We start from the raw sequence: 17,307 nt of genomic DNA on the forward strand, positions 1-17,307 counted from the left end.
AGGATATGAGATTTGATGAGAAACAGAATGGAATGCCTCAGACAGCTGGGGGGAGGGAAAGTTAAAGAACAGGGAAAGCAAAGAGTAAAAGGGAGGCAGTGAGACTTAGTGGCTAGAAAACTGGACTGGGACTCAGGAGACCGGATTTCTATTCCCAGCTGTGACATTGGCATGGTGGGTGACCATGGGCAATTCCCATAACCTCTGCGCTTCAGTTTCCCCATCTGTAAAATGAGGATAATGATATGACCTCCTTTGTAAAGTGCTTTGAGATCTACAGATGAAGAGTGCTATGCAAGAGCTAGATATTACTATTATTATTATTAAAACACTAAGAAATAATCAGAGAAATTGCAAGCTCTTTTGTTCTGTGTTTGTACAGCACGCAGCACAATGGCATCCTTGTCTCTGATTAGGCTCTTAGGTGCTACAAATAATGAAAAATAATAAATGTAGGGTTGACAGAGGGAGAAAGAGAGAAGAAAAAATGGACACAGTCTTTTCATTTGGCTGTTGGACAAGAGGAATACAGTGAATTTACAGGAAGGCTGAAAAGTGAACAATTGAGAAAAACTTCACAAAGAAAACCAAGTCATGCACTTTAGTGACTCTGAGTTACTGTACCTAACTGCTTAAAAAAACCAAACGAACCCAAATACCTGTCATCTTTTTTTGTCACACATGATTAACAGCAGTAAGAGTCCAAAGACTCAGACAGGCAGTGGTCTCCAACTTCTTAGGATATCTTCTTATTAAACTATAATGTATCAAGAAGGCTAGCATGTATTTTTATTAGTATCAGAACTGATTTCTGTCTTATTTCTGAAGATGGGCTTTTAAATTATTGTAGAGAACAAAATCAGTGGGAAAGGGGAGCGGAGAACATAAGCCAGTCTGACAGACACACTGAGAACAGCTGTGTGTGTGTGTGTGTGTGTGTGTGTGTGTGTGTGGGGTCGGTCTTCAGGTTGTAGACTGCTGCACGTGTAAAGGCTGCAGGCAAAGTGAGTAAAACACTATTATGTATAGTTGCTGAAAAAGGAAAACCCATTCGTGTCCCAACACCTGCCTTTTGTATCCAGAACAATGAATACTCAATAAAATAAAATAAAATAAAAACACCCCAACATTTGGAGACACTGCTTCTGCCCACCCTGAAACTTTGATACAAAAGGGGGAAAAAAAAGATCGAATTGACTGATAACAGAATGGGACTTTGCCTGTTTGCCTGACAAACTGCTCATGAAATAAAAAGTTAATTTTTCTTCAAGACAATAAGGACCAGTTATTGTTCTTGATGCTAAATTTTAAACTGTTCAATTTGACTTCCAGATAGCTCAGTGGCATACATTTTCATACTTTATTTAGCATCTCTCTCATATACAAGCCTAGTGGGTATTGAGAAGCAAGCATACTCATTGAACAGCAGGGTAGCATTTGAACTTCAAGGGAGTTTGGTCAATCTTACCAGCAGTTTATAGCAGCTCTAAGTCTTACTCACCCCAATACAATTCCTAGCTCTTTTACATGAACTCTTGTATGTCCTCGCAGGTATTCTGAGAGCATTTTGCTTTTGAGGTACATCTCCTGTAGCCTATCCTCAAGATGCATTATGCACTGTAAAAAAACAGAAATTTCAAGAATCGATTTAGCTTTTATGTGAAATCACTGTAAATATGTAAACTCATAATTTTAGTTACTATACCAGGAGGCATGATGTAAGTTTAGTGTAACTTAAAAAGCCCAAAAGAATAGGCATAGTGCCTTTGCAAGTGGCCAACACAATCGTAGCAAAATGGATCATTTTTCAGAGATTTGGGTCAGGCTATCCTTCCTGGCTAGCACCTTTGTTGCAGTCAACCAGCCACATCCAACTCCCACTGTAGTCAATGGCAGTCTTTGCACTAACTTAAATAAAAGCTGGATCAGACCCAAAGACATTCAAGGCATCTAATTAAAACTGAAACCTGAAGACTTTGATTAGGCCATCTTTATTACAAGTCACTACTGTTTTTTCTGTAAGATACAGCTTAAATAGCAGAATCTAAAATCGGAACTTTATAGATTTGCAGAATTGCCATTCTTGAAGAAACTAAGAATTATAAAAAGCAGCACTTTCAATTTTATTTTATACACTTCTACCTCGATATAACGCTGTCCTTGGGAGCCAAAAAAATCTTACCGCATTATAGGTGAAACTGCGTTATATCGAACTTGCTTTGATCCACTGGAGTGCACAGACCTGCCCCTCCCCCCCCCCGAGCGCTGCTTTATCGCATTATATCCGATTGGGTCACGTTATATCAGGGTAGCGGTGTATTTGCAATAAAGTGTGTAAAGACAGTGATATGGGCTGGAGTGACAGGTTCTTTTGTTCATTAATTTATTTAAAAATCTCATTTATGAACCCCTTGTAGATGTTTTGCAGTACTAGTGCTACAGGGTTTTAATATTGGTTCAACGGTGTTTAGTAACTAAATACTAGTTGTCAAATGGTCAAAGTTGAAGTTAATTAGTATTTCAATAATTAGACTTTTAAAGATCACATTGTCCATTAACTTAAATATGCTAGAAGTTCATATGCTTTTTATAGATTTGAGAGAGAACTTAAGTGTGAAAGCAATTATCATGCAAGAGAATAGGTGAAATGCCACTGAAGTCAGAGGCAAAACTACCAGGGGGCCAAAATTACACCCAATATTTTTAGTGCTAGAATATGAATAGTAAGACACTTTATTGCCTATTTTGGTATGGGATACAGGATGTGTATTAAATTTGATACATCATCTCTCTGCAGCAAAGACCAGTCCACCAAAATCAAACTAATTCAGCTCTGCATGCTCCTAGAGATGAAGGCAAGCAGCGTACGCAGTAAGTCGTATTGCAGAGTTCATCTGACAGGAGGAGGCAGCAATTAGACACGCATTAGGAGCGTGTAACTTTAGGTCACATTAAGTATATTTCTCAAGTTTAAGGAGTAAAAAACCCTGCATTTGTTAAAGCATATGGAATTCTTAACACTGTCCTAGACATTTGAATTTCCTTTTGTATTTTATGCTAATGTACAACAAATTTTGCTAATTAAAGTCTAAGGCAGAAGAGAGCTGTGCTTGGTAGGTAAGATAACATTATTTTGATGTTCTTTAGCAGCATAAATAAATATTTGAACAATCATTCTTTCAGTTCATAATGGTTCTTACATAACTTGAGAACAGACAATGGATCGACTGTTTAATGCTTTGGGTTGTAGGAAAAAGAGATACCATCTCATGACACAGTGCTAGCTAAGGTGAACTGACAACCGCTTGACTTAACATTTTCAATGAATACCCACATCACAGGCGACGATCAGAACATGGTATGAGCTAGGATAACACATTCTCCATGCACCCTCACATGCAAAGGGAATCCATTAATGCAGTGGTTCTCAACCAGGGTTATGAGTACCCTTGGGGATACGCAGAGGTTTTGTTTATACTGCTCTAAGTACAATATATATATTCCAATTGATTTATTTTATAAATTATATAGTAAAAATGAGAGTGTAAGCAATTTTTCCATGATAGTGTGCGGTGACACTTGTATTTTTACATTTTGTAAGCAAGTAGTTTTTAAGTGAGGAATAACTTGGAGGTACTCAAGACTAATCAGACTCCTGAAAGGGGTACAGTAGTCTGGAAAGGTTGAGAGCCATTGCATTATGCATCCTTAATAGGCTGGGTTAGGGACAGACATCTATATAATAGGTGTACACTGAGCGTTGCCCGGGGGGGGGGCAAGTGCGGCAATTTGCCCCAGGCCCCACAGGGGCCCCCACAAGAATATAGTATTCTATAGTACTGAAACTTTTTTTTAATGGAAGGGACCCCCAAAATTGCTTTGCCCCAGGCCCCCTGAATCCTCTGGGCATAATTCCATAAACTCTTGTCATCTTCTGACATTTGCATTGCTACAGTTTACTTTCTCAGTCCTTATATCATTAATGTTATATGGGATTAAGAATTTTATGAAAGTAAAGAATATGGATGGTAGGTAAAGAGAAGTGTTTACCTCTCCGTTACACTCCATTCTAAAGGAGATCAGCAGTGTTACACACCCCATATGGTAACCTTTACAAACAGAACACTTCCATTCACTGAATGCCAGCTAAAAATCAGAAGATACTTAGAAATTTTTAATTTCATGTGTGGATACACCAGACAAATCCCTCTCATTCTTGATGGCTGAAGAGTTCAGGCTCATCATGCCTACAGAGGCGTGAGAAATGAAGTGGAATTTTTCAAATTTTCCTTATGACTTGTACCATTGAATGAGTGAAAAATTATTCAAAAGTCAGCTTTCAAAATCAAAGATAGTGACTCAAACTGGGATATACATTTTTTCTCTCTCTCACCTCTTTTTTTTTTTTTTTTTTTTTTTTAAAAGGTGCATTTAAGCAGCATCCATGCTGATCTTAGTTTGTTCTTTCCACTAACCATGGACATACTCCATGGGTGGGCTTTAATATGGTCATATATCTTGAAGTGCCACAATGAGCACACCATTGGCCTGTGTTGCCTATAGCTCAGAACTGTTCTCTGTTTTGTGTAGTATCATACAAAACACAGTCTGTTGATCTGAACAACGGATGGGTGGCTCAGAAGGAAAACTGACAAGGGAGACAGTCTGCTAAGACACAAATTTAGCAGCATTATGCTCATCAATGACAGGAGTTCTTTGGGTAAATAGTATATGATCATGTAATTCAAGACTGTAGTATAATGCATACACACAAGGGGTATGAATTAAGGCTGAACAGGCAACCTTAATTCTGGCATTTACTAACTTTTGAGTCCTTGACTTTGCAATCTTAATGTTCTTTTAATATGGTTTTATATATATAATATCTCTGTAGGTGGGCTGCACTGTGCATGTTTAGTATATTTACTAAATTGTTTCACTGTAATTGAAATTAGGCAGGTAATACCTGAAGGCCCTAGCATACAAAATTTAGCACACATGACTGAACAATTCTTATTAGCCACAGTTGTTCATAAAGAAATACTTACGAAGTCAGCTGGGAGGTGAAGTTTGTAAAGCTGTAAAATGGACTGCAGCAAATTGGACACTTGACTAGAGACTAAGACATCTTTGCCTAGCTTCATACTGTCCATCATCCTTCTCTGGCTTGTAGCCACCTGTACAGTCCATTTATCCGTATCGGCAATAATGCAGACAGCTTCTGCTATGGGCTCATCTAGTACTGGATGCTGTAATAGGTACAAAACAAGAACACTAGGTATTCAAAACATTTTCAACTGGTGTTCACAACTGAGACTAAAAGGCTTCATTAGCACTTAAGTTTTGCGTGGGAGGGGTGGAATGATAAAGTGGGAAGAGTGTTTCAAAGAACTGAGACCAAACATTTGTTTTTGTCTAAAAACAAAAGGTTTTATAAAAATAACGTGAACTGTGGAGAATTTGGATTGGATTTTGTTATGGTGAAATAACTAACAAGACAAACTTGATTTGGGGCCAAAGTAAAAATACGCAAGTCAGACGCGTAGATTTTATTTTAAAAAAAGATGGGTGTGAAAGACAGCTATATACTAATTGTGAATTTCTTTATACAAAAGGAATCCCCAGTTCCCCTATTAGACCAGCTTTACTGCTGCTTTCTCTTACAGGGGAGGCACAAAGGGTTAGACTGGGGGCTAAAGCTGCGGCCTGTGTGTTTCAAAGACAAATTTCTGTTTTGTAAGCGTGGAAAAAATTGCAATTTCATTGCTCAATTTAAAACACTCCATTTGAGAAGCATGGTTCTTTTTACTGTTTCCTTCCTGCACTGCTACAGATAGCTAAAAGCACTTAATGTCTGCAACTAGGGCTTGTTAATCTTTAGTCGGTATTTACTGTGCAACTATAAATGTTAATTTAGTGATAGATCAGTTATAATAAATTACTTGTTTTGAACCTACATATAGAGTAAAAACCAGACATTTTAGACATGGTCTAACACACAATGAGGCTTGTACGTATGGCCAGCTAATCTGCACTCAGTCATCTGTGCTAATGACTGGCAAAATCTCTGTCTCTACAAGATTTCTCATCTCCATAGTAACATGTACTATAATAGGTGGTAACTGCATTAACAAGCTTCCAGGCACCTGCAGACCATCTTAGTTGTGTACACTGCAATGCAGTCAGCCTGTTAAGGGAAGCACTTCAATATTATATTTTTCCTATTGTAGAGAATAATCCTGTTAAACTTTTCAAGTTGTAAGTAGAGAATTAGATATTCCCCCCCCCCCCGCATTTATGCTTGCAGTATAAGATTTATACAGTACATGTGAGCACATGTGAAAGGGGTGTGTGTGTACTGTCACATGTTCTAAGAGTCAAGAAGTGTGAAGTCTCTATATTGGTCACTAGCAACTGGTTTTATTGAACAGTGGCAAACCTGTATCTTTTCCCCATCCAGAATATGTTCTCAGTAAGATCATATCATTCCTACTATTAGAGGTCAGTGGCTCTGGAAAAAATGTAGGGAAACCTACATGCACTGCATGAAGCAGATCTGCTGGTAACCACTGCTTGAGTTTTTCATCATTACTTATTCCATGCAGTACCAGATCAGGCATGTATGTGGGACAGTAACCACCGAGAAGTGACCTTCCAAAGTTTTTCACACTTGGACTGCTGATTATGTTGGATCTGAAACAGAAGAATACGAAGCCCATTCAAAAGCCAAGAGCAGAGCCACCCTTCAGATATCTCTCCCCACTCCTCCTATAGGCACAATAAGTTTGGTGAAATTGTCAGCATTATAGACTTGTCACAAGATCTTCAAATACATGAAACTGATGCAACTCTTATCTGACAGGCTACATTTAGATGCTGTTGAGAGACCTGACATTAACTAGCCCTCAGGTTTACTCTGTGCCTGGCTCTGTAGCTTGTTTAAATTTACATAGCAAGTCCTCTGGCATTTAAAATTAAGCAGCACTAAATGAAGCCACACAAGGAAAAAAGAAACAATGAAGCACAGTTAATATTGGTGTAGGAACCTTAACATTTCCTGACTAATTTTGAACAGTTCAGAACATTTTAGTTTTCTAGATTTTAAGAAAAGAAGAAGACAAGTCTGAAACTATTAGGCCTTGTGAAATATATAAGCTCCCTGTTTTGCTGCTAGTTGGTTTGCTGAGCTTGAGAGTTCATTGCGTGGTTCAGTGAACACTTAACTAAATGCATATGCAGTCTCAAGCAAAGTAAAGGCATCAGAATTATGCCTGCATTAAATTTTGGACTTCATCTGTTTACCAAAAAGTGTGATTAGAATTTTTCTACTCTCCCTAAACTCAAAAGGATGAGAAAAGTGTTTTGCTCAAACTTTCACAGATGTTCACCTTCTGCCAGAGCACAAACAGAGAATATTTCAGCCTTAAGGGAACAGTTTTCAAGACCCTAAACAATAATAAAGCCCAGATAACTGGCTGAGTGAAGTCTGTAGAGCTCTGCCTGGTCACATGGGCTCTCCTGCACTGTTCAGAACTTAAATGGTGAAAGAGAGGTGGGGATGGAGATGTTATAATGGATATTTAATAGCAACTTCTAGCAAATATTAAAACTAAGTTTAATGTAAAGTACTCCAGGCCAGTCTTAGAGGTTTATTTTGTTTGGTTTTGGTTTTAAGTAAATGAATTTAAATGTTCATGCTGGATAGACAGTGAAGTTTTCAATTCAAAGCACAGGCAGTAATTATGCACACTCCCTACCCCACCAGCATGTGTCTTAGCCCTGCTGAAGGACCAGAAATATCTGAGAAAAAAAGCCCTGTCAAAAAAAAAAAAATTATTTTGACAAGCTGTCAGTGTATCATCCTACTCAAATCTCGGCCTTTTGCTGAGACTGCCAACAAAGGACCCAGTTGCAACAGCAATTTTTACAGTACAGACATCAGCAAGAAACTGAGTTGAGACCCCATGCATTTCACAGACCACTGAACAGCTCTTGGGTAGCAACAGCATTTGACCCCATTTGGCACAAGATCCACTCATATACATTCTTTACCTTGGTAAAGGAAGTTCTACTTCTGTAAATTCTTCATGCCTATTGCTGACATGGCCTTGAGGGTGTAGATCAGAGATACATGAAGCACCATCGTCATCGCTGTCTCCAAGTGCACTATCTGAACTCTCATTCCTAGGAATATCCCCTTCAATTCGGAAGGGGATTTTCCTTCCAGCATCCCCATAGGGGACATCGTCAGTGACTACTTGGCCAGAGTCCTGCACGTTAGAACTTGTTTTAACAGAGTCAAGTGAATGGCCCTCCCCATTCTTGGAGCACAGGGTTCTAGCTTCCTCTAAGATTTCTGTTTTTACAGTTTCTATTTTATCAGATGGCTTAAGTGGTTCATCTGACAAACCACGCAGAGTAGAAGTATTTGCTACATTCATTTCAATTTTATTACCTTCAGCAAAATATTCATCAAATATACTCGCACTCGCTTCACATGATGGAATTTGTGCATAACAGATATTACGCCTAATGTGTAATGGGTTAAGGGAGGCTTTGGAAGTTTCTTGTTGGCTCTGGGAAGTTTCTGCAGGCACATTTGGTGGACTTGACGTACAGCTTGCTACCTGTAGATTTTTTTTGAACGCCTTAAAATTTTCATCCATGTCACTCTTGCGAGTTTCTAAATCTGACTCTGGCGATGTAGAACTTCCAATCTGGAAGGTGACCCTTTCTAAAGGAGGACTCCTCTCAACAAACCTCTCAGGACACGGTACAGCAGATGACCTGTCAGATGGTTTTTCTGCTACTTCACTAGTGGCCTGGTTGCTATTCTTTAAGACATCCATTAAATCCTCTGATTCTATTTGTTCTTCAAAATGGTATGACACAGTTCCTATATCAACTACCTTCCCTTTCCTACAGTCATCCACTATTCCCTTAGACTCAGAACTGCCAACTAAGAGGTCTTTTGATGCAATACAGGATGCCCTGGAGCTCTGATCAGCCTTTCCTGTTACTTCTTCATTCTTTTCTTTTGAGGACATTGGCAGAGCAGGAGAGCTCTCTGGGTTACTGACATGCCCCATAGTGCTACTGGTTTGATTTCCACCATTCTTCTGAGGTAGGATTGGCGGCACAAGAGCGGGTTCATTCTTAACAGTGACAATCACATAATCAGATTCTTCAACCTCTCCCTTTTCCAATGTAGTTGTGATCTTCCTTCCATTTAGCAGTTGTTCTTCCTCTCCAACTTTCTCATTCCAGGCCAGTTGATTTTCCTGTAGCTCAGAGCACCGTAGGAAGTATGTTAGAACGTAGAGAATACGTTGAACTAATTCCTTATGTTTTCCAACAATCACAGTCCGTGTCAGCCTAACGGGAGAGCCTATGGCACCATACAGATCACCTATGCAAACATATAGGGAAACAGGTACTTCACAAATGTGTATGTGGTTACACTACAAGTTTCAGAAGTAGAAAACACATTAAATGCATTCTTTGTAAGCACACACTTACATAATTTGGGCAATTCCTTATACCATTTTAACATGCTTTGCCTCACAGCAAATTAATGGAGGTTTGAAAACATTTGTTTTTTCTTTTTTTAAATCCAATATTTCCTTTTATTTGCACCTAGGCTTGTTTTCATAGAGTTGATCATGAGTGTGAGACTTCTAGCATTCAATCTTGGTAACCTCAACACTATTGAAAGTTTTGTTTCACAAAACAAAGCTTACAAGATATTATTTTCATTAGGAAATGGAGACAAGGAAAGAAAGTCCTTTTACTTATATGCTGAGCACAGTTGCTATAGAAATCAGAAGCAGACAAAAAAACAGGAAGCCCAATTGACATTTTTAATAGAGTTTCTAGGAATAAAAGCCAAATCAAAGCCTTGATCTTAAGAACATACTCACAGGATTAACTTTATGCATGCAAGTAGTCCCACAGGGAATAAGATTGTTAGATAATTTAGATGTATTGAAGTTGGCAGGGCCTGACAAAATGCACCCTACGGTACTTAAGAAACTAACTGATGCAATCTCTGAACCATTAGCAATTATCTCCAGGAACTCATGGAGGATGGGTGAGATCCCAGAGGGTTGCAAAAGGGCAAACATAGTACCTATCTTTAAAAAAGGGGAACAAAGAGGACCAGGAGAGTTATAGATCAGTCAGCCTAACTTCAATACCTGGAAAGATATTGGAACAAATTATTAAACCATCAGTTTAAGTACCTAAAGGATCATTAGGTGAATACATAATAGCCAGCAAGCATTTGTCAAGAACAAGCAATGCCAGAACAACCTAATTTCCTTCTTTAACAGAGTTACTGGCCTACTTGATCGGGGAGGGGGGAAGAGGGAGGTTGGGGGACAGTAGACGTGATATAGCTTGATTTTAGTAAGACTTTTGATGCAGTCCCAAATGCCACTCTCATAAGCAAACTAGGGAAGCGTGGTCAAATTGAAATGACCATAAAGTGGATAGACAACTGGTTGAAAGACAGTACTCAAAAAGTAGTTATCAATGGTTCACTGTCAAACTGGGAGGATGTATCAAGTGGGATCACCCAGAGGCCTGTCTTGGATCAGGTACTTTTCAATATTTTCACAAATGACTTGGATAATGGGGTCAACCATATGGTTATAAAATTTGCAGATGACACTAAGCTGGGAGAGGTTGCAAGCACCTTGGAGGGCAGCATCAGAATTCAAAAAGACCTTGTCAAATTGGAAAACTGGTCTGAAATCAATAAGATGAAATTCAATAAAAGACAAGTGCGAAGTACTTCACTTATGAAGAAAAAACCAAATGCACAACAAAATGGGAATAACTGGCTAGACAGCGGTACTGCTGAAAAGGATCTGTTCTAGTGCATCACAAGTTGAATATAAGTCAATATCAGTTGTTAAAAAGACTAATATAATTCTGAGGTGTATTAACAGAAGTATCATCCGTAGGACATGAGAGGTAATTGTCCTGCTCTACTTGGCACTGTTGAGGCGTCAACCGGGGTATTGTGTCCAGTTCTGGGAGCCACCCTTTAGGAATGATGTGGACAAACTGGAGAAGTACAGAGAAAAGCAAACCACTGATAAAAGGTTTAGAAACCCTGACCTATGAGGAAAAAAGTTAAAAAAACTGTATAACCTTAGTTTTGAGAAGGTGAGAGGGACCTGATAGCCTTCAGATACGTTAAGGACTGCTGTAAAGATGATGCAGCACGGGAGATTTAGGTTACATATCAGGAAAATCTTTCTAATTATCATGGTAGTTGAATACTGTAATAGGTGACCAAGGGAGGCTGTGTAATGCTCATCATTGGAGGTTTATAAGTACAAAGTTAGACAAACACCTGTCAGGTATAGTCTAACTTTACTTGCTCCTGCCTCAGCATGGTGTGATGCACTAAAAGATGACATCTTGAGCTCCCTTCCTTTACATTTCTATGATTAACAGTTAGGTGTATTAAAGCAAATGCTTGCTTTCAGGCTTCAGGCCTAAGTTAGTATTATATGTATATAAACTTACTTATAAAAGAGTCTTGGAGCAACAATAATATTATGACAACTCAATATAAAATTTTGAAATAAAAACTTAAGGTTTGCAGAGACTGAGCAGTTCCTTCATCATCATCAACAATATAGTTTTATCACTTATGGAATGCTGCAATTGACTGAAATCATGGCATTTTAGTATAATTTAATAATAAACCATGTATTTATGCAAACTTTCAATTTGTAGTTATTTACAAATATTACACACTAACCTTCCAAAAGATTTGTTTTCAGAAAGCACTTTTGTACTACGAACCCTGTCTTTTTAGGAGGGAACCACCAGAGGGCAACATTTTCCTTCTTATTGATGTATATGTATATCGATGTATATGTATCTTATTGATGTATATTGATGTAAGAAAGAACTGAGATGATTTGAATTCAACCATTTAGAATTTGTCTGGGTCTTTAAAACTAGTATTAGCTTCTTTCTGAGCCTACTCCATAATGTACACTCTTACCAGCTCTGAGTATGGGTAACAATTTATTTCACTTTTTTTTTGTAGAACTACCGGCAGTTCTGCTGGAGAGAGGACAAGATCTACTGCCCAAACAGGCATCATACAGCTCCCTCCATCTGGTTTTTATATACCTCAGCCCTGGCTTCTTGTTTCCCTAAGCCAGCTCCCACTTTCCTGAAACTCAAAACACCCAGTCCCTCACTCCTCTCCTCAACTACTCAAGGACTCAGTAACTTTTCAAAATCTCTCTTTTTTAAAGCAAGCAATACAACTCTCCACCACATATATATATATAGTGGAGTTAGGAAACTTCAGTGCCAGCGAGGCTACTGATAAGAGCTCAGCTGTTCTCAGTGGTGGCAGATGACAGAACAAGGAGCAATGGTCTCAAGTTGCAGTGGGGGAGGTCTAGGTTGGATATTTGGAAACACTTTTTCACTAGGAGGGTGGTGAAGCACTGGAATGGGTTACCTAGGGAGGTGGTGGAATCTCCTTCCTTAGAGGTTTTTAAGGCCCAGCTTGACAAAGCCCTGGCTGGGATGATTTAGTTGGTGTTGGTCCTGCTTTGAGCAGCGGGGTGGACTAGATGACCTCCTGGAGTCTCTTCCAACCCTAATAATCTATGATTCTATGACAAGAATCAAATAGAACTAAGCTAGATGATAAACAGCAGAACATGATACTTACACGGAACTATTGTTATTCAAGTTGTTTCACTAAATTTCACTAAATTTTCTGGATTGTTTTACATTGGACAGACCATATATAGGAGGGTAAAATGGAGTGGGGGTGGGGGATTGCCCAAGTAGTGGAATTTTTGAGAGTAAGATTTTATGCATGTGATTATCTACTCTGCAAACATTAATGTCCACGTATGTTGGCTCTGAAGAGAAAATGTTCAGAAATGAATAAAACTGCTAGTTATAAATATTTTTCCAGCTCTCATTCACATGCTTCTTATATCATAGAATATCAGGGTTGGAAAGGACCTCAGGAGGTCATCTAGTCCAACCCCCTGCTCAAAGCAGGACCAAGCCCCAACTAAATCATCCCAGCCAGGGCTGTGTCAAGCCTGACCTTAAAAACCTCTAAGGAAGGATATTCCACCACCTCCCTAGGTAACCCATTCCAGTGCTTCACCACCCTCCTAGTGAAAAAGTTTTTCCTAATATCCAACCTACATCTCCTCCCACTGCAACTTGAGACCATTACTCCTTGTTCTGTCATCTGGTACCACTGAGAATAGTCTAGAGCCATCCTCTTTGGAATTTCAAGTAGTTGAAAGCAGCTATTAAATTCCTCCTCATGCTTCTCCTCTGCAGACTAAACAATCCCAGTTCCCTCAGCCTCTCCTCATAAGTCATGTGCTCCAGCCCCCTAATAATTTTTGTTGCCCTCCACTGGACTCTTTCCAATTTTTCCACATCCTTCTTGTCGTGTGAGGCCTAAAACTGGACACAGTACTCCAGATGAGGCCTCACCAATGTCGAATAGAGAGGAATGATCACGTTCCTTGATCTGCTGGCAATGCCCCTATTTATACAGTCCAAAATGCCATTGGCCTTCTTGGCAACAAAGTCACACTGTTGATTCATATCCAGCTTCTCAACCACTGTAACCCCTAGATCCTTTTCTGCAGAACTACTGCCTAGCCGTTCGGTCCCTAGTATGCAGCAGTGCATGGGATTCTTCCGTCCTAAGTGCAGGACTCTGCACTTGTCCTTGTTGAACCTCATCAGATTTCTTTTGGCCCAATCCTCTAATTTGTCTAGGTCCCTTTGTATCCTATCCTACCCTCCAGCATATCTACCTCTCCTCCCAGTTTAGTGTCATCTGCAAACTTGCTAAGGGTGCAGTCCATGCCATCCTCCAGATCATTAATGAAGATATTGAACATTGGTCTTAGGACCAACCCTTGTCCACAGCCATGTGATTTCATGTATCAAGATACTTAGTAAGTTATGTAGGTAGAAGAGAGTCACCACATCTGAGGACTTAGGGCAAGATTTTCTAGCCAGTTTACTACCCCTTTGTGCAACTGAGATGGAGCAAAAGGGCTGTAATTCCATTGCCAATGCCCAGATAGAATTTCCCTGGCATAGAGAAACCCTCTGCTTACCCATGTACACTGCCGCCAGGCACTGCGCCTCTCTCACGCCCAGTCTCCCTTTCCCAGCAAAGAGGGTGCACCAGCGCTCTACTATAATGATACTCCACTGGCATAGGGTCCATCAGGGACCACAAACCAGTGGCAGACTTTAATGCTGCCTGGCAATAGCTTTAGTTTGTGTCAGATGAGGACTGGCCAGAGAATCAGAGAGCTGGAACCAGCTCCCTGACATCCCCCAACTCCATCCCCAACATGCTTACAGATGATGTACAAGTTTAATTCTTGTCTGCCTCTGCATAGCTCCTATCTCAGAGATATTTTTTAAAATAGCTGTGTATATACAATGTATTTGTAGGGAAGTGCTACATTTCAATTAAATAGGTTAAAGTTTAGAAACTTTTATACTAGATTTTTTTTAAAAAAAGGTTTTCTACTGACCAAGCTGTGCCCAGAGAGGGTTATAAGGATGTGATTTTGCCAGCAGGTTTACAGATTGTGATGTGCCTCTCTCAGAGAAGGCCTTTATGGGAAGATGGTCGACTGGCATTACAGTTGGGACCCACGCCAGGTGATAGGTCAGCACTGCAGTCAATAAAGCAGCTAAGAACCTAAAGAGAAAGAATATAACAAAAATAAGATCCCAGGGGGAGAAAAAGGTATTCCACATATGCTCATGTCTGTATGCATTAGAACACAAGTTACTGCAGGGGTAAGGGGATGATACAGAAGAAAGCATACTGGTTTTTGTTGATCTGTTCTATCAGAAGTGTAAATTCCTTAAGAAAGCGCTGGCATAGCTGGTTCTTTTCCAAAGTGCTGGACATCATGGTAAGCCACACAGGTTCTGCGATCCTTGGAACCGAATACAGGTTCCAGATTGTAAGTCTACCAAAAGGAAAAAAAACAAAACAAAACAAGCTGTTAACCTGTGAATGAGGTTGCAAAAATAAATAAAAGAAAAAAATACACAGTTTTCTTCAATCTTTTTTATAACAACATCGGTTAGGAGTTCTAATAGTTATGTAGGTTCTGTGCAGCTAGTCAGAGGCTCCACTCACATAATAAGAGGTGTTCTGTAGAACACTAAATTATCACCATAAGTGCATTAACAATATTCTAATCAATACAATTGCAATTTCCTTGACAAAGAAAGCATTCCTCTTAGCATGCAAGGAGGATATGAAATTCATCTCAGCACAAACTAAACAGTTGGACTAAACATTATAATGTTTCAATGAATCAAAATTTATTGCTTCACCAAGTTCAACACGTTAGTTTTACCCGGCAATTGCTTCACACACAATCAACATTTATTTCACCATACTTTCTGGTATATTGTGTCATCAAAAGACAAATTGAGACTCTAGGAGCACCTTTAAGACTGAAGAACTATGCTGTAAGAGTTTAACTCTGAATGAAATCTGCAGCTCGACTCCTCATCCTGCTATGCAACAACCAGTCAGGTGCTTTACCACCTGAGTAAATAAGCCCAGATATTAGTCAATACATTGACCATGCAGTTTTAAAAGTGTGATCTTAGACATACAATGATTTGATGGGTAGTCTGATAGCAAAACACAAGCCCATCACATATGGCCACCATCTCCGATAACAGCTAATTTAATTCCAAACAGATTTGCATGATCCACAGTTAAATTTCTAGCTGAAGAGATTATAGGCTTCTACACATTTAAAATTTTTGTACAAATAATCTTCACAAGTTAGCAAGTTCAGAAACAGCCCTAGTGTAGTGGAAAGTTTGGGGCTTTCCAGATCATCTAGTTAAATTTTCTGTTGTTTTATGGGTGATTAGTGCCTGAAAATTTACAGCCAAACATTCTGTCTACTTTACATTTCAAAATTTACCATTTACCAGAGCAATCTAGCTGTGTGTTCCCAAGCAATTACTTGCAGATACATACAGTGTTAACATATAATTCAATTTGTGTGTGTTAAGTTTCTTTCCTTGGATGCGTGTGTAAATTGATTTTACCTTCAATCTCTGTTTATTTATGCCCTTTTTAAGTTGTCTGTATACAATAGACTTTTTCAAATTTGCTAAAAACATTTTTTCTCTTGTGATGAGAATAGTTAGTTCTCTTAAGCATGTTATTTAAGACATGCTCTGGTGTGGTATGAAGGCTGATTTTTTAGGCTCATTATTCTTCAGTGACCATTCCACAAAAGTTACAAAAAGCTTAGAGCCAAGCCATTGTAGCTACAGTCCCCCATTATCTACAGTGTGTATGTTTTAAAATGTATATTGTTTTAAACTTCATATCCTTTTTTCCTTTGCACTGTGTATACTATCTTGCCAGCTGTAGATAGGAAGTGTATCAATGCTACAAGAGAAGCAAAGGGTGAGAGGTACGGAGGGAAGAAGAGGAATGCTTGAAGAAAGGAGAGCTTGGGGGAAAAAACTAGTGGCATAAGACAGCAAAAATTGATGCAATGAGAAAATATTATATTGGGGGGGAAGTCAAATCTAAGTCATAAAAATCAAGTCCATGGTGTAACACTCGTATTTTACAGTTACATACTAAGAACTACCTTAAAAGAACATTAGGATTGCAAAGTCAAGCACTCAAAGAGTTAGAAAACGCCAGAATTAAGGTTGCAACCAGGCCTTAATTGGGCCTCCATAAGTGTATGAATTATGATACAGTCTTTAATTACATGATCATATACTATTGTTCCACTGGACCCTAGCCTTCTTCAGTGCACAGAGTAGAAGTTGCTCACTTAATGATATTCAGTATTATAATTTTGTCTTGATTCAGTGTTCAATGGCCTGATTTTCTGCATGCTATTCCAACCCTACTCTGTTACTATCAGAACTATTCGTTTCCTCAGGAGCTATTCTACGGTGATTTTCAGTTTAGTAGGAGTGCTTCACAACATCGACTTATTTTCACAAATTCTATAGCAGGGTCATTTTTTCAGTCAGCATGCCTAGTGGTCAAGGCCTATGACCCTCTTTCACTTCAAGTGTGTCCTGAACCCCTTGGATAGGGTTCAGCTATGTCATCATCCTTGCTGGTAACCCCTGGTCCTGCCCATTGCAGGGTAGGCACAGGGGATCCTGACCCAGGATCCTCAGAGAGTGATAGCATGGGATGGCCTGGGTTCAGCCCATTTCTGCTCATCCGTTCCTGGGCCATTTCCCACACAC

General features: G+C 39.2%; 2 protein-coding genes across 8 annotated transcripts in view; one reads left to right on the forward strand and one right to left on the reverse strand.

Annotated features, from left to right (window-relative positions):
- C5H4orf45 (chromosome 5 C4orf45 homolog) overlaps positions 1–17,307 on the forward strand; it is a 140,586-nt gene that overhangs the window by 60,374 nt on the left and 62,905 nt on the right. Inside the window, exons 6-7 of one of the 4 annotated variants that reach the window (XM_030563582.1) lie at positions 5,241–5,251; positions 12,083–12,203. The exons of 1 other annotated variant lie outside the window; for it this stretch is intronic. In XM_030563582.1, the coding sequence (XP_030419442.1) occupies positions 5,241–5,251; positions 12,083–12,203 (132 nt within the window). Of the gene's footprint in view, positions 1–2,797; positions 3,142–5,240; positions 5,252–12,070; positions 12,410–17,307 lie in introns of those variants that run through there. 2 more of the 4 variants (XM_030563578.1, XM_030563579.1) reach the window with 2 other exon arrangements.
- The window catches only part of FNIP2 (folliculin interacting protein 2), an 82,156-nt gene that overhangs the window by 1,902 nt on the left and 62,947 nt on the right, over positions 1–17,307 (reverse strand). For all 4 annotated transcript variants that reach the window (XM_030563576.1, XM_030563575.1, XM_030563574.1 and 1 more), the window contains 6 exons: positions 14,874–15,020; positions 14,574–14,743; positions 8,053–9,409; positions 6,537–6,693; positions 5,049–5,249; positions 1,502–1,617 (listed from right to left, as the gene is read on the reverse strand). In XM_030563576.1, the coding sequence (XP_030419436.1) occupies positions 1,502–1,617; positions 5,049–5,249; positions 6,537–6,693; positions 8,053–9,409; positions 14,574–14,743; positions 14,874–15,020 (2,148 nt within the window). The remainder of the gene's footprint in view (positions 1–1,501; positions 1,618–5,048; positions 5,250–6,536; positions 6,694–8,052; positions 9,410–14,573; positions 14,744–14,873; positions 15,021–17,307) is intronic.

This window comes from Gopherus evgoodei, chromosome 5 (genome assembly GCF_007399415.2).
Source record: "Gopherus evgoodei ecotype Sinaloan lineage chromosome 5, rGopEvg1_v1.p, whole genome shotgun sequence".
Taxonomy (NCBI): Eukaryota; Metazoa; Chordata; order Testudines; family Testudinidae; genus Gopherus; species Gopherus evgoodei.